The 25,109-nt window shown below is 45.6% G+C and overlaps 1 protein-coding gene and 1 long non-coding RNA gene across 7 annotated transcripts in view; one reads left to right on the forward strand and one right to left on the reverse strand.

The window, feature by feature from the left end:
• Window positions 1–25,109, reverse strand: part of LOC103690538 (uncharacterized) — an 89,542-nt gene that overhangs the window by 35,063 nt on the left and 29,370 nt on the right. For 2 of the 3 annotated variants that reach the window (XR_594409.4, XR_010054999.1), the window contains exon 4: window positions 1–24,801. This is a non-coding gene — a long non-coding RNA (uncharacterized LOC103690538). The remainder of the gene's footprint in view (window positions 24,802–25,109) is intronic. The other variant, XR_010054998.1, reaches the window with a different exon arrangement.
• The window catches only part of Aox2 (aldehyde oxidase 2), an 89,404-nt gene that overhangs the window by 18,069 nt on the left and 46,226 nt on the right, over window positions 1–25,109 (forward strand). For 3 of the 4 annotated variants that reach the window (XM_063267188.1, XM_063267190.1, NM_001008522.2), the window contains 11 exons: window positions 326–418; window positions 4,292–4,443; window positions 5,103–5,196; window positions 8,137–8,246; window positions 9,011–9,195; window positions 9,760–9,946; window positions 10,338–10,430; window positions 11,611–11,780; window positions 12,710–12,824; window positions 15,316–15,438; window positions 24,760–24,856. In XM_063267188.1, coding sequence (XP_063123258.1) covers window positions 326–418; window positions 4,292–4,443; window positions 5,103–5,196; window positions 8,137–8,246; window positions 9,011–9,195; window positions 9,760–9,946; window positions 10,338–10,430; window positions 11,611–11,780; window positions 12,710–12,824; window positions 15,316–15,438; window positions 24,760–24,856 — 1,419 coding nt within the window. Of the gene's footprint in view, window positions 1–325; window positions 419–4,291; window positions 4,444–5,102; window positions 5,197–8,136; window positions 8,247–9,010; window positions 9,196–9,759; window positions 9,947–10,337; window positions 10,431–11,610; window positions 11,781–12,709; window positions 12,825–15,315; window positions 15,439–16,233; window positions 18,492–24,759; window positions 24,857–25,109 lie in introns of those variants that run through there. The other variant, XM_063267189.1, reaches the window with a different exon arrangement.

Below are 25,109 nucleotides of genomic sequence, written 5' to 3' on the forward strand. Positions count from 1 at the left end.
CTGGCTCTGTCTCCTGGGTGCTGAGATCAAAGGCACCACCACTCCCAGTCACAAACACTCGTAGAAGCCTCTCCAAGTTCCTATGTGGAAGAGCGTTTAGGAGCCTCCCACACTTTTCTTTCCTGCTGGTACAGCATAGCAGGAGTATAAGTCAGTGAACATGTACATTGGGCAGAGGGTTATATGGTCATTGCTTTCCTTCCCATACACATTTATTATCCTAGTTTAAGCTTTATTTCTGAATGTTTTTACAAGAAATTTTCAATGTCAAAGAAAAGTCCTTTCTAAAGGACTCTCTCTAAAATGCATTTTTTTTCCCCTTCAGGACCAGCCATGAAGTCTCAAGGACACTTTTACCCAGTTCTCCTGTCCCCTGCTAGAATTCCTGATCTAAGAATGGTGACTAAAACCAGTGGTGGTGAGTTCCAGCCCTTCTAGGAATGACTGACCCTTGCACTAACCTCCACCTGTTCGAATTCGTCAGAACATCCTCGGGCATCTAACTTATGAGGCCCAGCTCACACAGCAGACTTTTTCTGAAGTGAAAGTGTGTCTCACTGCAAACCTCTGGACCAAAGCCAAGGTTGCAGCCAGAGCCGTACACTTTGGCCGAGCACTGGCCAAGTCTTCCTACTTCCCAACTTTCCTCTGATACTAAGAATCAGCATTAAGTCTTCAAATTTTAAATAAAATAAGTAATGAAATAGGTTGCTCCATAGGAGAGGGTGGCTTTTCCTCAGCCCTCCTGCCTCTGGGGCCCTTATATGAGGCCCCAAAAGGGCCTTTCGGAGCACAATTCACAATTCTCAGCATAACCCACTCTTTCCTCTATACATGAAGAACCTGCAGTGCAAAAAGAAAATGTGCTCGCCCAAGGGCCTCAGGTTACAAGGTCACCCGCTCACAGTTCAGAATCGCCACTCCCCCCCCCCACCCCCCGGGCCGGAAGCGCCTTTCACATTAATTGCCCAGCTTCGCCCCTAGCTAGAGGAAGCCAGCCAGGCTCTGAAGCCTGTGCGATGTGCGGACAATGACTCACCTAAAGCTAAGGCATGAGTGCCCTCTAGTGGCCTTCAGGAAACTTCCTGTGGCCCAGAGTGCGAGCACCCCTGGGGTGAACTGAAACCAGAGGTGCTCACAGCAGCACACACCCCGGGGTCAAATCTGGACGTTAATCACTTCTGATGTAAAGGTTTCTTTAACCTGCATGTTCATTCATATGTCCACGGTTGGCTCAGTCTAGGTTTCTTTCAAAATCATTACTATGAAGTGTCCCAGGGTCGCCGCTGTGGGCCCACGAGGCAGAGTTACAAGTCGGAGAGCTTTCTGAGTCCATCAGAAAGCAAAACAAGTGTTGTGACCAAAGACAAAAATCATATAAAACCACCATGAGGAGGTAATGTGAACATGGAGACACCAGAAGAAAGGCCCGGATGGCCTGCCTGGCCTTGGTCAGAGTTTGAACTCTTGTGGGATACAGAGCAGAGAGATGGCGCTCAGAGCCCACCAAAGGGATAAGCTGAGTGGGGTTTTTTGTTTGTTTGATTGGTTTTTGTTGTTGTTGTTCTTCTTCTTCTTCTTCTTCTTCTTCTTGTTCTTGTTCTTGTTCTTGTTCTTGTTCTTGTTCTTGTTCTTGCTGTTATCTGTGTTAAAACCAGAAGCAAGAGCAGGGTGCCGTGGCTCCAAGCCTCTTGCGTAGAATCCCAACACTTGGCAGGAGGGGGAAGGAAGATCAGAATTCAAGGCCAGGCTTGGCTACAAGAGATTGCCTCAAAAACAAAATCAACAAGAAGCCAACAAGGCAGCGCTGAGCCACTCCAGTCTCTGTATAAAGCTCCTGACCTAAATGACAGCATGAAGATGTCTGTAAGATGTTGTGTCTGTTTTGTTTTGGTTTTTTTGTTGGTTTTTTTTCCCCTAAAGAGGGCTGGGGTCTTCTCGGAAATAATCATTTGACAGGGAACAAGATTAGCTCTGCTAGGCTCCTGCAAAGATAAGGCAGGGATTTGGGGTTTGAGCATTTTTTTTAATTTTTATTTTGTGTACCTTGGTATTTGCCTGCATGCATGCCTGTGTGAGGGTATAAGATCCCCTGGAATTGGAGGTACAGACAGTTGTGAGCTGCCATGTGCTTGGAATTGAACCAGGATCCTCTGGAAAAGCAGTCAGCGCTCTTAACCACTGAGCCATCTCTCCAGCCCTTGGGTTTGAGCTTTAGTTTGTCGTTAGAAAGACCATTTTGGTTTGGTTCGGTTTTGTTTTATTTTGAGGCACAGTTTCCTTAGATAGGCCAAGCTGGCCTCAAAATCAGCCTGTCTCACCCCATGCTGGGGTGGCAAGCATGGGCTACTCTGGCCAAGGCCAGAGGTTTTACAGAAGTGAACCGTTGATTCCAATAGAATCCATGGAGGTAAGGAATCAACAGGCCATAGGTAGGGGTTCTGAGGAAAGACCAGATCTCATAAGAGTTATCTTGTATGAGATGCCGAGACAGGCAAGAACTCCAGGCGGACGTTCTGAAAAGGAGGGGCCATTCAGTCACAGATTTCAGGTGAGATCTTCTGGGCCTGTGGATGGTAAGCCACTGGTCTTCTCCATCCGGGAAGTTAGCTGAGGTTAGTGAAGCAGTGGGGGGGGGTGATGGGGTGTGTTGGCAAAGACACGGTATGCATTGTGCCAAGAACATTTAATATTGATAAAACATAGCTGTGTGGGAGTGTTGAATATTCTCAAAGATGAATCAACAGGAGAAAATTCAAAATCCACCCTGAAACCTGCTGAAATTCAGACTCACAGCAGTTATTACCCAAGCCTGCGAGCGAACTCAACGCAAACCCCGTGTGCTGGGGTTTCATTATGTAAACTTGAGAGAGGTGAAGGACTTACTTGAAAAGGTCAAACCTGGGTGGTTCCAGTGGCCACATAGTTTCCTATATTGATTTGAACCCTTTCGTCCTACTGAGGAGAAACCCTGGAGTTCTTGCTCACGTGTTTAACTCCAACTATTGTCAAAACGTTGATTAATCTCTGGGCCAGTTGGCAAGTAGCACTGTCCCACTCCTCCTGGATGCTCACCCATGGCTCCCTTTGCCCCTTGCTGTGACCCCTGAACTTCCCCAAACCCAACACCATCCACCAATGGGAAGTCTGAGGCAGCTGCTCCCTTGGGATGTGTATGTTTTGATTGGCCAGTGTCCCTCATGGACCGATTCATGAAGGTTATGATTATCAGAGTTGGAAAATCCGCAGCCAAAATGTTACTAATTTGATCCTTGTTTGGGTCTTCGTGGCCTAAATTCCTGAGCTATTATATTTTGAAATGTTTTCAAACCAGTATATACTGAAACGTCACCCCGAGTGGGGTGATTTACGTGGAGAGGCATACACAGCCTGTTTCATGTCTTCACTGGTAAATAGAAGCTTGGTTTGGTCATCACTTGGTTAATTGTTCACATGTTTTTTTGCTAAGAATCATCAAGAGCCATTCCTCTCGGGGAGTCCTAGTGTGGTGCTGTCATGTCAGATTCAAATTGGCATCACCATAAACCCTGTGAGACCCATAAAGCCAGAGAGAAGGCCATTCATGTTTGTCCTTCAGGGTTCCATAAAATCCCATTCCTTCTGAAAAATAATTGTTGATTTTTAGACCATGACCTAGTGATTCAAAATGTCCTTTGCTATTGTGATAATGTTATCAGATTTATTCTCCTTAACCACATAGTAATCATGGTCATTCAGAAGGATCATGGAAGTTCTAGCCGGGTCTACCACTGGCATGTTGTTGCCAACGTTTCTTCTCTCCTATCTCTACTTCTTCATACTTGTCCAAAGACGAGTGTGGCCACAGGGTCCCATCCATAGTTGCACAGGAGATGGACCACCATGGAGCCTTTTAAAAGTTTTATAGCCAAGACTGGGGAAATTGGCTTAGCTATCTGGGTCTTGCAAGCATTAAAATCTAAGTTTAATCCTCAGAATCCACATACAATATCTGAGCAAAATAGGGCATAGGGCATGCTGTAATCACAATAGTCAGCAAGTGGAGACAGGCAGACCTCTCAATCAATGAAAGACTTTGACCAAAAAAATAAAATAAAATAAAATAAAACCAACCAGGATTGCTAACCAAGGTTGTGTGCACGCACACACATACACACACACACACACACACACACACACACACACACACACACACACGGCAGTCAGCACACTAACCAAATGTTAAGTGAGACCTTAGGGTAGTGATGTGGGCTCTGCACCTTCGTGCCAATGAAACAACCTGCTTTTCCAGGACTGACCATAGGTGCCTGCTGCAGCCTGGCTCAGGTGAAAGACGTCTTAGCTGAGAGCATCTCTGAGCTCCCAGAGGAGAAAACTCAGACCTACCGAGCTCTCCTGAAACACCTCCGTAGCTTGGCGGGACAGCAGATCCGGAACATGGCGGTGGGTCATGGCTATCAGTCTCTGGGCACATAGTTGTTTCTCATCATTGAGACAATGGGATAAGCTGAAAGCTCGACGGGTTAAAGTGACAGACCAATTAACAGAGACTTTTAAATCAATAAGTGACATTTAGTAAAACGTTCAGGAAAATTCTAGATGAAATTCAACACAGTAGCTAAGCAAGAACACGGGTCACAAAGGCCATCATGGCTTTGCTAATTTCTTGGTAACCTGTCAAAAAGACTGATTTAGTCTTAGGTTTCATTAACAGAAGTATAGTACCTACAGAAAGCTGGCCAGCCTTTGACTTTGTGGTTCAGACCACAGCTGGAGAATCACTGTCATGAGGTTTTCCAAGCACACATGCATGCCACTTCTCCCACATCCACTGGGTGGTGTAACAGAGATCCTTAGCCCTCGGGAGTCAGCAGATGTCGTTGACTTTTCCAAAACTCACGTGATGTCAAGGAGAGGGTGACAGATGAGTTTGGGGGTTGGAAGCACATCTAACAGAGAAATAGGGTCAGGCAAAACAAGCCTAAGAGATGCCTCCCAACATCTACCGACCCCTGAGGACAGAACTGGCCAAGACTCCTCTTGATCCTTCTGAGCAAATGTCCTGATCTGAGACACTAACCAAGATGTTGCTCTCTCTCTAGTCCTTAGGTGGACATGTTATAAGCAGGCATTACTACTCGGACCTGAATCCCATCCTCTCTGTGGGCAACGCCACACTCAATCTGCTGTCAGAAGGTAAGCTGCACTCTGGGAAGCCTTTAGAGAGCCTTTTGGTTTTAATTACATTTTTAATTTTTCTTAAGGAACTGCATTTAGTAGTAGCCTAGGTCACCAACTCTCAGTTCACACATACACACACACACACACCACACACACCACACACACACCACACACACACCACACACACCACACACACACATACACACACACCACACACACCACACACACACATACACACACACCACACACCACATACACACACACACCACACACACACACACCACACACACACACCACACACACCACACACACACCACACACACACACACCACACACACACACATACACCACACACACACACACACACACACACACACACACACACACACACACACACACGACCTTATGCTCATGTGTTAGTTCACTGTTCTTGCTTGACCAGGCATGGTGTGTAAAGGCTAACAGAGAGTGAGGTTTCAGGGTCCTGCAGAGATGGCACAGAGGCTAAGAGTACACACTGCTCTTGCAGAGGACTGGAGTTCAGTTCCTAGCACCCACATCTGCCTACAGCTCTGGTTCCTGGGGGACTCAATGCCCCCAGCTTCTGTGGGCACCTGCGCTCATGGTACATGTCCACAGAGACGTGTGGCTATATATTATATATCATTTTCAAAAATTAAAACCCAGTCTTTCAAAGTAAAGCGACGTGGCTGGAGAAGTGGATCTGCAGTTAGGAACGTACCCTGCTGTTGCTGAGTTCCCTCCCAGCTCCCACGTCAGGTAGTTCATGACCACCTGTGACTCAGTTCCAGGAAATGTGGTGTCGCTAGCCTCCGATGTCACCCACATTCACATGCAGGTAACCTCATAAAACATAACTGTACATAACTAACAATAAAATTAGATTCTTTTAAAAAGTGAGTGAGAACTAGGCTTGGTGGTACACACCTTTAATCCCAGCACTCATGAGGCAGAGGCAAGAGGATCTTTATGAGTTCAAGGCCAGCCTGGTCTACAGAGTTCCAGAACTATGTAAAGAGATCCTGTCTCAAAAAAACAAAAAAAGAGAGAGAGAGTGGGGTGGGGAGTGGGTAGGTTTCAGAGGATGTCTTCCTTTAGCTTAAGAGAGCAAAGGACCTGCCTTCCTCCCTCAATCTACATCCAATCTGAGTCATCCCCAAACAGCCCCCCAATCTCACGCCAGAGTTCCATCTCAGGCCAGGGTAAGTGTTCAACCACAGCTTCCCCAGCTATCACCTCATTGTTACAGTCCCTGTTAAATTCCGTGAGCTGAATGAGGTGTTCTTTTTCTAATGTATTGTACCTTGTGTGTGCGTCTGAGTGTGTGTGTGTGTGTGTGTGTATGTGTGTGTGTGTGTGTGTGTGTGTGTGTGTGTGTGATGCATATCACAGTGCACAAGTGGACCGTTCTTTCTTTCCACCAAAGGGGTCCTGGGGAATTGAACTCAAGTCATCAGACTTGGCTACAATTGCTCTTTCTCCCAAGCCATCTTTCTGGCCCTAACTTTTGAGAGAGACTAGGGCTGAAACCTTAGCAGATGTGGACCAATGTTAGTCTGACTTCCGTTCATCTCCCCAAACCATGCTGTCCTGTCTCCAGGGCTTCCAGCTCTGAAATGCCCCTCCTCTTTCCTCCCTGAATACCTACTACCATCCAATACTCTGTCCTCTGTCCCTCCCACTCCCTCAGCAGATCTTGACTCACTGCCATCTCCCAGGCATAGGGAAACAGAGAAAGCTGCCACAGCCTCTGCCCCCATGGACATCTAGGCTCCCTGAAGTGCCTAATGCTGTCGCTCACTGCTCAGAGCTCAGAGGTGATGGGGAAAGATTTGGGGGCTGAAAAAAAGTGCTAAGGCCCCACTCCCTGATTGGTTTCTGTTAGGAGGGAGGGCATAGAAGGTTAAGTGTACTAACTGAGCCAGGCTCCTCTCTGAAGACACGAGGCCTGCAGCTTGGGATGACCCCAGTATACACAAAACAGTCAAGAGGTCAAGGCTCTGGGGATACCAAGATGGTGAGGTCCCTTCCCAGGGCCTTCTGCTATGACAATGGTAACAATGTCCTATGGGATATTTGTAGTTGCCTTTGACTTACGGTTTCTACTTTCCAAACTCTACCAAAGCTGGAGCAGAACCCCATCCCTCCAGAGAAGGCAGGATCTCAGCTCACGGACTTAGCAGCAAGGCAGGGATCAGCAGGGACTTTGGGATTTTCCACCCAATTACGACCACGTCAGCACAGAATCCATGCCATCCCTGGGCTGTAGTTTGACCTTTTCAGGACATAGACCAGTGGTTCTCAACCCTTACTAACACAGCAACTCTCTAGTACAGTTCCTCGTGTTGTGGTGACCCCCCTCCTCCAAACATAAAATTATTTTCATTGTAACTTTGCTACTGTTATGAATGGTAAATATCTGTATTTTCCAATAGTCTTAGGACAGGTTGAGAACACTGGCCTATGCCTTTAAAAGGGCAAACCATGTTTTAAAGCCAGAGGATAATGCTCGGGACCCAAGAGGGGACAACTGAGCACAAGGGAGATTTGACAAGCTGTTTAAAGGTGTGCTTACGTCCAGAACACAAAACCAAGTGTGAAAAGCAGATGACTGTGCTAGCAGTGAAGTTAAGCCAGTGTTAGCATTAAATTCCACCTCAGCCTTGACCCTTTGTCCACCATTCTAGTTAGCCAGCCTCTGCTGAAGGATGAAAACCCACAGGGCTGGTAGGTATGGCGTGAGCATTGACAGGGAAACAAATGTCACGTACAGTGGAGGGAAAGGGGACGTGGAGCAGTGTCACAGACTGGGACCTCTGCATCAGTCTCTGTGAACAGAGGTTGTGTGCCTTCTCCTCTGGTAGCCAACCTCTGAAAGTGTGAAACAGGCTTGCCTTTCCCTCAGTTGTATAGAAATGGCATTTCCTTCCACAGAAGGCCTGAGGCAGATTCCCCTCAATGGACATTTTCTTGCTGGGTTGGCAAATGAAGACCTGAAGCCTGAAGAGATTCTGGGGTCGGTGTACATCCCCCACTCTCAGAAGGTAAGAACCTGGTTAGTGGCCTTGAAGTTGTTTCTCCCCGTCGTCCATAGTGAAGTCATCTCTGCCATATGCAGACAGGTGGAAGGAAGGTGACTGTGCCCCTAAAACTGTTTCTAACCCACTACAAACTGGTTCACCAAAAGCCTCTGGGACTGCCCTGCATAAGCGGTGCTGGGACGTGGGGTTTAGTAGTTGTTGCAGCTGTAGGGTATGTCCTGCCTGTGGTCATGCTCCCAAGCCCGCTTGTTTCCATGGGTAAAGGCTCTCCAGCTGCAGACGGAGCTTCTCTACCTGACACACAGGAAGCCAGAGCCCCAGACTTGGCTTTCCCAGCCCCGAATTTCTGCCAACCCCTACAACTCATAGAAACACAAGGCCTCCAGATGTTCACTGGCCAGGGATACCAAAGTGGATGTGGCCACCCAGCTAGCTATGGAAGTGGCCTTCAGCCCTCTGTTCCATAGGCCTCTTCCCAAAAGCTGTGCTTGTCTCTAAAAGAAGCACAATCACACACACGCGCACCACACACACAACACTCACAGGTTGTAATGAAGTCTTAAGTTTCATTTCAGCAATGGTTGATCTTTGGTAGTCCTTCCTGTGGGACAGAAACTTTGGCATGCAAAGGTAGCAAATAGGAAAACGGTTGAGTTAGAGATGGCTCAGCCCTGTGAGCACTTGTTGCTCTTGCAGAGGACCTGGGAAGAAACCTAGCTTTTTATTCTGATATATCAAATGACCCCCAGTGGTTTCTGTCTCCTCAGCGGGAGTTTGTGTCTGCCTTCCGGCAGGCCCAGTGCCATCAGAACGCCTTGCCTGATGTAAATGCTGGCATGAGAGTCCTGTTCAAAGAAGGCACAGACATCATTGAGGAGCTGAGCATTGCCTATGGAGGGGTGGGGCCCACCACCGTCAGTGCACACAGATCCTGCCAGCAGCTCCTGGGCCGGTGAGTCCTGTGCCTTAAAGGGAACCTCAATGACAGGAAGAGCAATTGGCCCTGACAACCGTTGACAACTGTTACCCTGGAATGACAGAACTCAGGCTCAAAGAAGATCACTGCTTCTTCCTTCTTTAGTTTTGCTCAGTTAATTCCACATTATTTGGCTTCAATTAAGCCACTTTTGGGGCAAGGGACACAACAAAAACAGCCTGTGTTTTCTCATTCAGCCCCCTTTTCTCCTGCAAATGAACACCCAGCAGGCTTCTCCACAGAACACCCAATGCTCCTATCATAGGGCTCACGCTATTTCTTCCCTGGTAGGGCATCCAAGTGTGAATTCTGTTCTGCTCCAGAATATTCTGGAATGGTTCTAGAATATTCTGACTTTAAAACATGCATGACTTATGCTGCAATGGAGAAGGCCCCATTCCCAGACACGATTCTTGTGCCTCCTGGAGCAACTCTCAGGCTTTGATTTTTTTTCCAAAGTCCCTTGTTAATCGTGATTCTAAGGGAACCCCTGCAATCAAACAGCCTTTAACTGATTCTTCTCACCTCACACTGTGCCAGGCGTTGGAACGCACTGCTGCTAGACGAGGCTTGCAGACTGCTCCTGGACGAAGTCTCCCTCCCAGGCTCAGCCGTGGGAGGCAAAGTGGAATTCAGGAGGACTCTCATTGTCAGCTTCTTCTTCAAGTTCTACCTGGAGGTTCTACAGGAACTGAAGGCTGACAAGAGGCTGCTCCCTGAATCCACCGTAAGTGCATTGGAGGACAGTGAGAGCTGCTCTCACACATGCTCCTGGTCAGAAGGCCTTAACCAAGCTTTCTCCCTTTTGTGAGCCGTGGGCTCTGGCTCGTTCTGGGATGGCTTCTCCAGCCTAGAGTGTTCTTCCTAGCAACACCCCTCCACCCCCACCTCTAAGTTCACTATCAGACCTATCCCTCCAGGGACTTGAGGATAAGATTCAAACCAGTCACCCAAGCCCTGTCATGGATGGGAGGGTGGAAGGGCACCAGGGTCATAAAAAGTGAAACCCTGGCAGGGTAACTAGGCCACCCTCAGCACATTAGGAGAAGTTTTTACATAATCCAAACCCAACCTGAACCAGACTAACCAGTCTCTCTCTTTGTGCTGAGTGATTCCAGGACAGCCAGCGTTATCCAGAGATCGCAGACGGGTCCCGAAGCTCTCTGGGAGATTTCCAGGTCACGCTACCCCAGGGAGTCCAAACATACCAGGTCAGTGAGTTTGATTCACTGAAACCTACACTGAGAGATAAGAGGGAACTGTGTGGACCAGGCAAGCTCTTCACATGGGTGGCTTTTAGTTCTTTCTAATTGTTCCTAATCCAAGTCAGTAGCCTCTGGCTCCCAAGAGCTGGAGCTGGAGGACACAAGGCTGCACAGCCAGACGGATCTGCAGACAGAGTCATAATTACTCTAAAGTGATATCTTTGGGTATTTGTTAAATACCTACCCAGAAGAGTAGCTAAGCCCAGAGGTTCAGTCTCTAGCCCACACTGCACGTGTTTAATCTCCAGTCAGCAAACAAGAGGCCTGCAAGTGACTAAGCTCACCCTTCTGGAAGAACAATTTAGAAAATAGCTGTTCTTGCTGGTGCATGCCCTCCCCAACACACACACACACACACACACACACACACACACACTGAATGAAAAAATGAGGACACAGCTCTCCTAGGTGTGGTTGAAGAGGTAGGGTTTATTGTAGACATGAGGGAAAGAACAGCCAGAGGCATCTGGAAGGGTCAAGACTGAATCTGTCCGTGAGAAGGGGTGGGGGAAATCAAAAGAAGAGAGAGGAGGGGAGAGGTATGGGGGCAGGGGGGTAAGAAAGAAGCCAAAGACCAAGAGAACAAAATCCAAGATGGCTGAGATTATGTAGAAATCAGAGAAGCTAGGAAACAGAAGTAAAGCTCAGAGGCCGGAGAAGCGAGAGTAGAGTGAGGTACGCCAGCCAGCATGACTCTGTACAGGTACTTGTGAGTGGGGGTGAGGGAGTCTTGTGGCCAGAGTCTGCTTTGCTATGTTAAATGGGCACCTCTGTTAGCCATTTGTCCATGGTTAGACACCTAACACGCAGAGAAAAGCTCCAGAATAAACTCTTTCAACTTCCCCTGGCTTTCTGCCCCCTGTCAAGTCTTCTCACACAGACTTTGGTCTCCCTCTGCGGTCGTGCCATGTCACTTAGGCCTCATCAGAATGATGCACACAAGCAGGTCTGTCATTGGAAGGATGAGGACAGTGCCTCACTCTAGTTACATCGTGAAATGGTCATGTTCATCCTCTGACTCGCTCTGATGTTTGTGGCCCAAAGGGACTGTCCTGGGCCTCCTCCCCGAGTCAGCCAGGCCTCCTGAGATGAAAGTTTTCTGGGCTAACTCTCTCTTCTTCTGTAGAGAGTGAATTCTCACCAACCTCTCCAAGATCCAGTTGGACGTCCCATCATGCACCTGTCAGGTCTTAAACATGCCACGGGGGAAGCTGTATTTTGTGATGACATCCCCAGGGTGGATAAAGAACTTTTCATGGCTTTAGTGACCAGTACCAGAGCTCATGCAAGAATCATGTAAGTAAAACTTCCAAGAACCTTTTAAAGGTTCAGTTAATCCAAAGAGTCATGAACAGAGAAAAATTAATTCTACCATTTTGGGCCAAATTAAAACAAGCTTTACTAAATATTAAATATTGACCAAGAGATGGGCTTTGGTCAGGACCATTCCCTGGAATTTCCCACCTGAAAATGGCCCTAAGGTATAGTAGCACCTTAAAAAGACAAACCTACAGGCCTCTGTACTTCCCCATGAGGCTTTATTATTTTCCAAGAACTACAACTCCCAGCATTCCAAGAAGTTACCTGGTTCTTGAGCAGGTGGGGCTTACAGGTTAATTTTGACATTACAATATACCTGGGGATGCCTCACGGGAATGTGCCCTTTTCTGCAATGCCCTGATCCGAAATGCTCCAGGAGGAAGGAAAATATATAGAATAGACTCTCCTGAAAACAAACAGACAAACAAAAGCACAGGAGGTGGGGATGCGCGTCCGTTGGTAGAGTGCTGAAACACTCGCTCATGTTCAATCCCCTGCACCACATAAACCCAGCACAGCTCTAAACCACAGTAATCCCAGCACTCAGGAGGCCGAGGCAACAGGACCAGTGCAAGGTCATCCTCACATAGCTAAGTCCAGGCCCATGTGGGCTGCATGAGACCTCATCTCACAAACTAAAAAGTAAAAACTGTCGGGCCTCTTGTTTACTCTCTGAGGTCATAATGCCTCATCTCCTCGAAGCCTCACACATGACTCAGATACCACTGAATCAGCACCCTCGTTACTGAATAGGAAATAAATACAGCCGTACATTTCCTGAGAGGACCGGCCTTTCTGCCCCTCTCCGGCAGCTAGAGGGTTGCATCCTGGCCCTGCAGCAGGACTTCTGGGTTTGAGGCCCTCAGCGTTTGCACAGGTCTCCTTAAACGTCTCCGTGTGTCCAGATCGATCGACTCATCTGAGGTCCTAGACCTGCCTGGTGTGGTCGATGTGATAACAGCTGAAGACATCCCGGGCAACAATGGTGAAGAGGATGACAAATTACTGGCTGTAGATAAGGTATGAGTGGGACATGCTTTCCCACACACCTATGCAGGTCACCTAAGGACCCTGTCAGTCACCTAACCTAGCCTCCTAGAGTTTTCTACCACTGAGATGCCGATGGTGCCAAGGTCCTGGCTCCTCCTCTTTCCCCAAGTGCCACCATTCTACCTTGCTTTTCTGAAGTTAGGAAATAACATAAAAACTGACACAGATCTGATCAGCCACTGTGCACCTCTGAGTTCATTTGCCCTTATCTGAAGAGTAAATACAAGGAAATGATCTATACCAGGATAGAATGCTCTACAACAGTGGAACGCTGCAGCCCTTTAACACAGCTCCTCGTGTTGTGGTGACTCCAACCATAACATTATTTCATTGCTACTTCATAACTGTAATTTTGCTACTGTCATTAATATTAATGTGAATAGCTGCTATACAGGATCTGCTATTACAGAATAGCTGCTATGAGACCCCCATGGAAGGGTCATTCAACCTCTGGAGGGGTCGAGACCCACAGGTTGAGAACCACTGTCCCAGAAAGATCTAGAAAGGAGGTAGTGGACCACAGCCCTGCCCTTTTATTTACATGGACTCTCTCCCTTCCCAAACCTGTTCTCTCTTTCCTTCACATGCTCCATTTTTAATAAGTTGTCTTAGCTGTCTCTGGGCTTTTGATTCAAATGCAGCAATCATTTATGGACCACCCTGACTTGGGGCCAGAGCAGCTGGCTTCTGTTCCCGCATTAAAACCAACTGTGTGCCCTGGGAGTTTACCGTCTCTAAAGGAGGAATGACCATTGTATCATAGGAGTTAGACAAGTGACCACACACGAGGTGCCTAGGACAATGGTTGGCACATGATGTGCTGGCTATTGTCACTACTGTCACATTTCAATCAACCACACACTTTCTCCTCCAGCTGTGGAAGACATTACTGAGTTTTTTGGTTGTTTGGTTGGGTTTTTTTGGTTTTGGTTTTGGTCTTTTGTTGAGTCCATCAAAAGAGGTTGGCTGTCATATATCAGGCTATTGGGGCTGCTATAATAAAACTGCCTGAACATGGAGCTGGAGACGTGGCTCAGTGGTTAAGAGCTCTGTCTGCTCTTCCTGAAGACATGGGTTCGAGTCCCAGTACCCACATGACAGCTCACAACTGTCTGTTGCTCCAGTTCCCCAGGCAACATGCTCTTCTGGCCTCTGTGGGCACTGCATGCATGTGGTGCACAGACTTACACACAGGCAAACCATCTATGTACATAAACATTAAAAAGTTGCAAAAATGCATATGCGAGGCTGAAACAGAAATGGATTTTCTAGAGCTGAGCCAAAGCCAGTGTCAGCAGGTCTGGCTTCTGCAGTCTCTGTGCTTGCTGACTGGTGCTCCTTGTCTTCATGGTGCCTTTTCTCTGTTCACTCTCTTCTTAGCTCACCAGTCATATTGTACAAAGGCCCCACTCTGTGTTAATAACCTCTGTAAAGGTCCTGTCTCCAAATGCTATCTCATAGGTGCTTCAACACACTCAGTTGTTGAGTGACTAGTATGTCAGTTCACAGCAGGGGCCACCACATACACTGTAAGCTCTTAAATGACAGGACGAAGAATTCATGTGAACACACCATGCAGGAGACTCAGCCGGTTCATGTTACAGTCAACATCTGGGAATACTGAATACAGTGGCCAGGGGCAAAATCTATAATATGCGCTTTTTGTGTGTGGTGCTGTCGGTCTAACCAAGGGTCTCACACTCACTAGGCACAACCCACCTTCCTTTTTCACTATTTTAAAATCTGTACCCAGGGGCTGGGGATTTAGCTCAGTGGTAGAGCGCTTACCTAGGAAGCGCAAGGCCCTGGGTTCGGTCCCCAGCTCCGGAAAAAAAGAACCAAAAAAAAAAAATAAATAAAATCTGTACCCAAGCCCATGTAACTCCAGTGTATCTATTTCTTTTCAACAATGACATCTAAGACACCGACCACTGGAGAGATTGAGCTTGGCTTCTGTTCTATTGCCTTAAAATTACTTAAATTGGTTCATTTATCATTAGTATAGTGGGGAGTGTGGGACATGTGGAGGTCAGAGGACAACCTAATGGAGTTGTTTCTATCTCCACCTACCTTTACGTGGGTCCCAGGGATTGAACTCAGGTCCCCAGGCTTGCACAGCAAGCCCTGTTACACACTGAGAGCCATCTCCCTCTACCCACTTCATGGTATTCTATGTTTATGTATGTACTTTACAGGTGCTACATGTCTACATATGTACTTTATAGGTACTGCATGTCTATGTATGTACTTTACGGGTGCTGCGTGTCTATGTATGTACTTTATGGGTGCTATGTGTCTATGTATGAACTTTACGGGTACTGCATATCTATGTATGTACTTTACGGGTGGTGTGTGTCTATGTATGTACTTTATGGGTGCTGCGTGTCTATGTATGTACTTTATGGGTGCTGTGTGTCTATGTATGAACTTTACAGGTATTGTTTACGTATGTACTTTACAGGTTCTCTGTGTGGGCCAGGTCGTCTGTGCTGTGGTAGCAGAGACTGATGTTCAGGCAAAACGAGCAACTAAGAAGATAAAAATCACCTACGAGGATCTGAAGCCTGTGCTCTTCACCATCGAGGTAAGTAGGGCTGCTCAGTCTCCCTCCAAGATTGTAAAGCCGGGCTTGAGAGGAGGCTCAGTGGTTAAGAGCACTCTCTGCTCTTACGGAAGACCCAGGTTCTATTCCCAGCACCCACATGACAGCTCACAACCATTTGTAACTCAAGTTCGAGAGGCTCCAACACCCTCTCCTGGCCCCTGCAGATACCAGGCATGCACGTGGTACACAGACATGCATGTAGGCTAACACTCGTGCACATAAAACACAAATCATTTTTATAAAAGACTATGAAGTCAAGAGCATCTTCATAAATGTCTTAATATTAGAAGGCTAACTCAGAGCCTTTTCCCCTGCTTGGCATCTGTTACTCTGGAAAAAAATAATTTTGCTTTGGAAGGTATTACGTGTATGAGATGAAATTATCTTTGGCTCCAAGAAACAGAAAAAAAAAACAATCAGAATAAAAGTTCCTCTCTTACATTCAAAGGCCTAGAACTAGCCAGGCCTAGTGGCAAGGCCTATGGTTCTGGTTGTACATCCCACTGAGGCTCACAAATTAAACTGAGCCGGGTTGGTGAGACATTGACTCAAGACAAAAGGTAAGAAGAAAGATGGATGTAGCCCAGAGAACTCTGTGGTAGAATGTTTTCCTGCTGACAAAAGAAAAGGGAAAAGACTAGAAAGGATCGGTCCAGGGCTTACGTGATGCGATGTTTACATCTGTGCATATGGTTTACATGGAATGTTTTGTGCGGCTATAACAGAATCCCCGAGGTTGGATAATATGTAATGAACAGGAATTTATCTTTCAAGGTTCTATTGCCTGCGAAGGCCAAAACTGAAGAGCAGACTCTAATGCTACACGATTCCAGAAGGTGGAAGGCAGAGAGCACAGAGAAACTCACTTTCATAACAAAGCTATTCCACTATGGTTATTACAATAACCCTCAGAACTAATGAGCCTCCATTACCTAATCACCTCTCAAGACTATGGCCCTGAAAATTAGGCTGGGTGGGACACAAGCCACAGCTTATGAGCTGTGTGTCCAGAATCCAGCTCCCTCTAACTAGTCTCTCTGTAATATATGGTTTTCATTCTAATAGCTCCTGAAGCTCTGGCCATTAAATCCACATTCCAGATAGCAAAAGGGATGCCTCTTAGAACACTTCCCAGACAGGGTATGGGGACACATGCCTTTGATCCCAGGACTCAGGCAGCAGAGGCAGATGGATCTCTGTGAGTTAGAGATCAGCCTGGTCTTCCATAGTAAGTTCCAGGAAATCCAGGACTACATAGAGACTCATTGTCTCAAAAATGAAAATTGAAAAAAAGAAATCATTTCCGAGGCTGGAGAGACAGCTCAGTGGTTAAGAGCACTGACTGCTCTTCCAGAGGTCCTGAGTTAAAATCCCAGCAACCACATGGTGGCTCACAACCATCTGTAATGGGATCTGATGCCCTCTTCTGGTGTCTGAAGACAGCTACTGTGTACTCATATATGTAAAATAAATAGATCTTAAAAAAATAAGAAATAAATCATTTCCCAGTCCGTACAGGGAGGTGTGTACAGTGCACATGCCTTTCTATTTCACTGGCTGGAAGGCCTGCATCTGCTGAACCCAACTGCCAAGAAAGCCAGGATCCTAATTTTATTCCAGACGGCGTGTGTATCCACCAAAGGCCTGGGACCCTGTTATTTGAGAGAGGTGGTAAGAGTGGATGTCAGGAACAATGTGACTTTAAAGAAGGATTACTAAATGTAATGAGAACTTCACGATGAAATTCTATAGAAATTTCCGACTCTTGGTGATGGGATTTAAGTTATGTGTAAAGAAAATTATGGCATGAAAACATAGAAAATTCAAGCATCTGAGATAACTACCTCATAAGGATGGACAGTGGCTTCTGGCTCAAGATTTAGAAGTTTCAATTCATGCTTTGCTGGGTAATAAACTGTAGTGGCCTCTCGTAGGTGAGCAAAAGTACTCCCTCATGCCTGGGACAGGAAGTGCAGGAAAGGAGGAGACCAAAGTCCCACAGCCCACTTTGAGGGCATGTCTCCAATAACCAAAACCTTCCAGGAGTCCTCGCTGGTTAGAAGTTCTCCCATTCCCATGCCAGAACCAAGCTGGAGACTGAGCCTCTTCCTCATGGGCGTTTGGGGTACATCGCAGACCCAATCTACGGCAACTTGAACTTGCATTCTCTAACTCAGTACAGCATAATCAGAGAAACTAGGTTGAGAAAAAAAAACAGCTTGTTTCTGGGCTTGCAGTAGACCATAGTTGGTATGTAAAGGCACCAGGGAGCTGTGGGGACAGTTTGAAATGTGCCTGAAGGGTACCAGTCTCCCAGTGCACAGAGTTATGAAGGCCCGGTTCTTAATCTCTACGCCAACTTCCCATCCGCCAAGTTTGCAAGGAACACGGGTTTTCTTGGCTGACCCTCCCTCTTTGACTTGCACTAGAATCCTAGTGTGGGTTTGGTTTTGTTTTTATTTCCATTTGAACTCTTCTTTCTGAAGGGGGAAACGGCACCCAGAGGACACACCCATGACCTCTTCGGGACTCTGAATAGTTAGAGGTCTAAATGTTCTTCAGAATAAGAATGTCTAAAGTGAGCAAATAATTCTTGTATGACCATAGGCAGGAAACAAAAGTCATATATGCCAAGAATAATGCATATGTGTATGTATTAACCTATTTACATGAATATTGATATAAATATGTTGTATATTGTGAGTGTTATATATGATAAAACTTTATCAAATATATTTCTAAGCGAGACAGTGTAGCACACAGGTACTAGTTCCAAGCTGACAAATTCGAATTATAACTGCCGTTTTCTACCCGTGTGATCTTTGGTGAGGAATTTACACCTTTGTACCATGGTTTACTAGCCTGTAAAAGGAGAGTAATGCTATGCACCTCATCAAGTCCTCACAAATGAGTTAATGGAGGTAAAAAGAGCAGTGTCTAACTCACAGTGCTCATTTGATATAGGTCATCAGAAGGCCACAAGTCTTTTGACACACATTGCAACAATAAACATACTTATGTGTTTGCCGTTACGTGTTTGCCTCCATGACTTACTGGGGTCAAAGTGTGTGCCTGGATGGTTTTGTCAACTTGGCACAAGCTAAAGTCACCTGAAATGAGAGAACCTCAATTAAGAAAATGCCTCCCTGGGGCTGGGGATTTAGCTCAGTGGTAGAGTGCTTACCTAGGAAGCTCAAGGCCCTGGGTTCGGTCCCCAGCTCCGGAAAAAAAAGAACCAAAAAAAAAAAAAAAAGAAAAGAAAAAAGAAAAAAAAAGAAAATGCCTCCCTAAGATCAGGCTGTAGGCAAGCCTGTAGGGCATTTCTTAATCAGTTGTTGATTGTAGGATGGTGGTCCTGTGTTCTGTAAGAAAGCAAGCTGAGCAAGTCATGAGGAGCAAGCCAGTAAGCAGCACCCATCCGTGGTGCATCAGCTCCTGCCTCCAGGTTCCCACATGCTTGAGTTCCTGTCCTGACTTCCTTTGATGAGCTGTGATGTGGAAGTGTAAGCCAGATAAACCAGTTCCTTCCCAACTGACTTTTGCTCAAGGCGTTTCGTCACAGCTATAGAAACACTAAGACCAAGTGTTAATGAGGAAAGTAAAATTTTCAAGTGCCGTGTTTATTTTGCACTGCTTTAAGAGATCACATGCTATCACTGGGAGAGACGGCTTTGTATTTGCAGAACCAGGGCTTTATGGGCTTATGCTAAGCTAGCTTCCTGTTACTGAGACACTTCCACAAACCTAGGCAAGATGTTTCTAGACACTAGGCCTGGGCTTGCATGCTTCCTGCCTCACATAGTTGTAGCCTGGCTTGAGAGTTATTGTCTCCTCTCTGAATCCCATTACTTCATCTTGAAAACAGGGGTAATGGTAGAAGTAATACAATATACATGTGGGTACATATATACTGCTACTATGAAGTGACACGATTTCAGCGGAGACATGACCAGGTACCCACTCATCCCAGTCAGGGAACCACAATGACAGATGGGATAATAAATCATTAAATCACTAATAAATAATAAAGTCCAACTTTGTGAAGCAGTGAGTTTATGGAGGTGCCTTATAGGCTATATGTCACCATTATTTCTCCCCTCTATTGAGATCAATCTCTTTGGATTTATAATTATATCCCCTTTCTCTTTATATATAATCTCAATTCCGCATCAAAATACAAAGATTTCTACCAATGTAAGATTATGGCTCTAAAATGCTTTGTTTAAGAGTAACATTAAGGGGTTGGGGATTTAGCTCAGTGGTAGAGCGCTTGCCTAGCAAGCGCAAGGCCCTGGGTTCGGTCCCCAGCTCCGAAAAAAAGAAAGAAAAAAAAAAGAGTAACATTAATAATCCATCCCCGTTTATCTAATGTCTATATTACTCTAACACCCTTTTTTCCTGTCAACTCCCTTCCCTTTACCTAAGAAAGAGGAAAAATAGAAATCCTCAAATCTAACCTATTTAGTTTCCTCTGTCCAAAACTATAATTTTTTCCAAATTATCCCTTAAAATGACAATATATCTATAATTGATAAACAATAACCAAAACCAGATGCCCTGATTTAAGGGATTGAAACATCAATTTTCTTTGACTGCTTCCTGCTGACTTGAGAGTGAAGAATTCCTTTTTTTGTTTTTTTTTTTAGGAGAGAGGAGGGGCAAGAAAATTTTAAAAATTGATTAGACTTAAGAAAGCTAGTTTTAGCATTATTGTCCAGTCTCTGTATGGTGAGAAAGTTCAGGGCTTAACTGAAGTCCTCACTAGAGCCATCTGAAAGGCTGGATAAACTGAGGTCATTGGGATTAGCAGACTTCCTGAAGCTGTTCTGGAAGCACAGTCTCGGGAAACAGCCTGGGGTGAGGCAGGATCAGACAGGGAGCTGGAACAGCAGGTCACCTCAGCATCCCTGAGGATGAATCTTGTCAGAAATGGGGTTTCATTCACAACATGTGAATCTTACAACCAATATTTAGTTCTGTAAAGATATTCGTATAGATTGTGCAAGGTGTGCAGATCAGTTAAGGATGAATTTTTGCTCTTCGAGCAAGTGAAAGATAACTGTCTGTTTTTATGAGTGGTGCCATAAGGAAGGATGGCAGGCGAATTTTAGGATCCCGTAACTAACAAGATTCATTTGGCTAGAGGCGTTTTTATGTCTCAGCCAGTTTCAGAGCTGCTCCCCGGTGGAGGGATCATGTTCATGTTACCTGTCATATTTGGTCTTCTTGAATTTTTCTGTGCGTAGCTAAGGTCTTCAGGGGGTCTTCCTCTATCATATCCGATCCATATCCCTTTGAAAGTAACTTTTTTTCTTTCCTAACAACACAATACAGAGCCTCTCTCCCAAAATAGCATGTCCTTGGTCAGGCAACAGGAAGGCAATCGACTCCATTCAGCAGCCTCTTTTTAGGCCAGCTCTACTCTGACCTCCCTCCAAGAGGATTACTAATGCCATTAATACCAGCAAGCTATGAACCACCTTCATTTTGATAATTAAAACAACTCAAAACAATTAAAATATTTAATATTATTTATTGAGATAGGGTTTCTCGGTATCTCCATGCCTTTGTTTCCTACATTTGAGATCAAAGGCCTAGATTTCTTTATTCTTCCATTTATACTTAAAAACACTTAGTTACCATTCTTTCTCCCTTCTATCCTTAAAACAATTAAAGCAATTTTTTATTTATTCCTCCCTTCTATGGAGATTAGTATCTCTTTAAAACTATTTAAAGCAGTTATGTCTTAGTCAGGGTTTCCACTCCTGCACAAACATCATGACCAAGAAGCAGGCTGGGGAGGAAAGGGTTTATTCAGCTCACACTTCCACTTTGCTGTTCATCACCAAAGGAAGTCAGGACTGGAACTCAAGCAGGTCAGGAGTGGATGCAGAGGCCATGGAGGGATGTTACTTACTGGCTTGCTCAGCCTGCTGTCTTATAGAACCCAGAACTACCAGCTCAGGGATGGCACCTCCCACAATGGGCCCTCCCACCCTTGATCATTAATTAAGAAAATGCCTTTTAGCTGGATCTCATGGAGGCATTTCCTCAAGGGAGGCTCCTTTCTCTGTGATAACTCCAGCTTGTGTCAAGGCAACACACAAAACCAGCCAGTACAAATTATTACTTAAAAACACTTAAAGGGGGGCTGGGGATTTAGCTCAGTGGTAGAGCACTTACCTAGGAAGCGCAAGGCCCTGGGTTCGGTCCCCAGCTCCGAAAAAAAAGAACCAAAAAAAAAAAAAAAAAAAAAAAAAAAAAAACACTTAAAGCAATTACCATCATTCTTCCTTCTATCCTCTAAAGCAATCAAGGCAAGTTTCATTTATTCCTCCCCTCTAGAGACAGTAATATCTCTGGGGATATATGATTCTATCCCCTTCCTCTTTCTATGAAGTGAAGTAACATCCTTTCCTATGTATTTAACCTCAATCAAATTCCCTTCTACTTTCTGTATGAACCTATTCTTAGGCCAAAATATGGGCCAATGCCATGCTAAGTGATCCTAGAATTCTCATAGAGTCATGTTCAAAGAAGTACTGTTTATATAGCATTGATATTTTAAATTTCCATTAATTTTTCCATTCCTATCGTATTTAGGCCTGCTCTCTGCATAGCCTGCAGGAGCTCCCCACTCCATGGCTTAGGCTCTCAGCCAAAACTTAAGAGCATTTGAGAAAACCTCAGGCTGAATCCCTAGCCTCCTGCCCAGTGTGCTTGGGTCGTCTTGGGGGTACAGCTGTGTCTTAGTTTTACGCCGTAAATCCAAGAATTGTGCGTGCCAATTTAGCATGAATTTTGTCCTAGTCCCTGCACAAGTTGGGGAGAAACCATGAGGCTCAGCTAAGAAACTGATTCTCCTTTCCTCCTAATCTTAAAGGGGCAGAATGTGTTTTCCATTCGTGAATCTCTAATTACCTTTTTTTAAAGTGGGTTTAAGGTGCCATTTGTAGTATGAATATTTTAATAAATCCTGGTGTGGTTCCTTCCTGCCTTTGACCATTTATGTTCCTGGATAAAACAGAGAGAGAGAGAGAGAGAGAGAGAGAGAGAGAGAGAGAGAGAGAGAGAGAGACACTTTATAATAGCTTTACAAATAGCTTAACTGCCTACCCTCCATGCTGTTAGCGTCTACCTCGTACCAATAATTCTGAGTTACTACTTACTAATTTCTATGTTCCTAACTTCAATTAGTCAGCCCTCTGGGCCACGTTCTCCTGGACCAGGACACTCTTCTTGCTTCTCTATCCTATGGCCATTCTTGTCTCTCTCTTGCACACTCTTCTAGGTCATAAGGCTCTCTTCCTTCCTCGTGGTCTCTTGTCCAGGAAACCAAAGCCCTGCCTATGTCTCTTCTTCCCAGCTATTGGCTGCTGGCATCTTTATTTACCAATCAGAATTAACTGGGGGCAAGTTCCCAGAATCTACTTGCAAACTCCAGATTTTGGGGGCCAGCACTTAGCACTACAGTAAACAGCAAACAGACTTTCCTTTGGGCTGGAGAGATGACTCAGTGGTTGAGAGCACTGACTGCTCTTCCAGAGGTCCTGAGTTCAAATTCCATTAAACCACATGGTGGTTCATAACCTTCTGTAATGAGATCTGATGCCCTCTTCTGGTGTGTATGAAGACAGTTACAATGTACTTATAAATAAATAAACCTTTAAAAAGAAAAAAAAACAGTAAACAGGGGGTGTTGTCTGAACATATTTTGCCAGGGAGCCAAAAGAGGGTGTCTTAGTTAGGATTTCCATTGTTGCAAAGAGACACTATGACCAAGGCAACTCTTATAAAGGAAAACATTTCATTGGGGCTAGCTTACAGGTTCAGAGGTTCAGTCCATTATCATCAATGGTAAAAAAAAAGCATAGCAGCATCCAGGCAGACATGGTGCTGGAGGAGAGTTCTACATCTTGATCCAAAGTTAGCCAAAAGCCAGTGACACGCTTCCTCCAACAAGGCCACACCTCCTAATAGTGCGACTCCCTATAGGCCAAGCATTCAAATGCACGACTCTATGAGTACCAAACCTATTCAAACCACCAGAGGATTATCATATGAAATGGAACTGGATGGTTGGGAACCACAGTGCATGGTTATGAGTCATCATGTGGATGCTGGGAATTGAATATGGATCCCCCGGAAGAACAGCCAGTGCTCTTAACTGCTGAGCCATCTCTCCAGCCACCACTTGAGTTTTTTGATTTTGTTGAGAGAGAGTCTCATTGCATATCTCTGGCTGTCCTGGAACTCACTGTGAGACTAAGCTGACCTCTAACTCACAGAGATTCTCTTGCCTCTGGGTCTCAAGTACTGGGATTAAAGGCATGCATTGCTACACCCCTTTAACTGCCTGAGTCTTAACGAGCCTCCATTTAGAGAATCCTGAGTCTTAAGGAACCTTGATTCAGAGTGTCCCAAGTTTCTCTGCAGTGTAGCATATATCAACTCAAGGGAAACTGCTATGCAATAATTTGTCACAAAGTGCTACTCAATAGAAAGTAGCCGCTCTCACTATTACCATTAACAAGAAGGAAAGGCTGTGGACGGACTCTAGTGTCTTTGGACTCCAAGAATGCAAGAGACAAATGTCATTCTGAAGTGCAGAAGGACAGACTGGGTCTACAGGGTTAGCAAGAATCGGCTGTGGTAAATCAGTCCACAGAACCAAGGAGAAGAATGGCTTCCACGTGGGATATCAGTTCAAGCTAATGCCAGAGAGTAGAGTTGGAGGAGGAAGGGAGTGGGGAAGAACAAAACTCTAGAAAGGTTCTTTAGAAATATGTCCAATACCCAAAGGAATTACAATGTATACTATGTCTTCTTGTCCCTATCAGAGTGTGAGGACCTGTGTCCTCTCCATCAACACGGGATCCATCAAGATCCCGAGTGAAGAAGAGGTTCACATGTGTAGCTACCTAGTATCTAACACACCTTTTTCCTCAGGGAGACATGGAAAAGGAGGGCTCAGCAGCTCCCCCATGGTGTCTGGGCACCCAGCACTGTTCCTAGAGACCCATGCTAAAAGTGAGCAAGTGTTCTCTCAGTAGAGCATCCCTCTGAGCCCAGCCTCCGTTCTGAAAATGGCTTCCTTCTTCATGTTTCCCTAGTCCTTCTGGCTGACTTTCTCTGCAAATGTAGAAGACAGTCCCTCTGACACCTTGTGTACTCTAGACCTCTTGAACGCTCGATGATACCTTTCTTGTGTCCCAGGAGGCAACAATGTGGGGGAATCTACTAGCCGGCAACAGCAAAGAGAAGGGATGACTGTCTTTGTGTTTTCGTCCTTTTGCATAGGATGCCATACAGCACAATTCATTCCTGTGCCCTGAAAAAAAGCTGGAACAAGGAAACATGGAGGAGGCATTTGAAAATGTGGATCAGATAGTTGAAGGTAAATAGTTTAGAAGAGTTATTCCTTGATTCCACAGTGAAACAGCCATCAAAGGCATTGCCCCTGGGAGGCTAGTCCTTTGAAGTCCTGGGGCTTCCCCAAACCTACACTTTTTCTCAAAGCCTCTGTGCATCCTTGTGCCTGTGTGTGTGTGTGTGTGTGTGTGTGTGTGTGTGTGTGTGTGTGTGTGTTGTGTTTGGAGGGGAGAACTCAGGGTAGCAGAATAAGCAGAAGAAAGTCCCTAAGACTAGGG

This window comes from Rattus norvegicus, chromosome 9, assembly GCF_036323735.1.
Source record: "Rattus norvegicus strain BN/NHsdMcwi chromosome 9, GRCr8, whole genome shotgun sequence".
NCBI classification, from domain to species: Eukaryota; Metazoa; Chordata; class Mammalia; order Rodentia; family Muridae; genus Rattus; species Rattus norvegicus.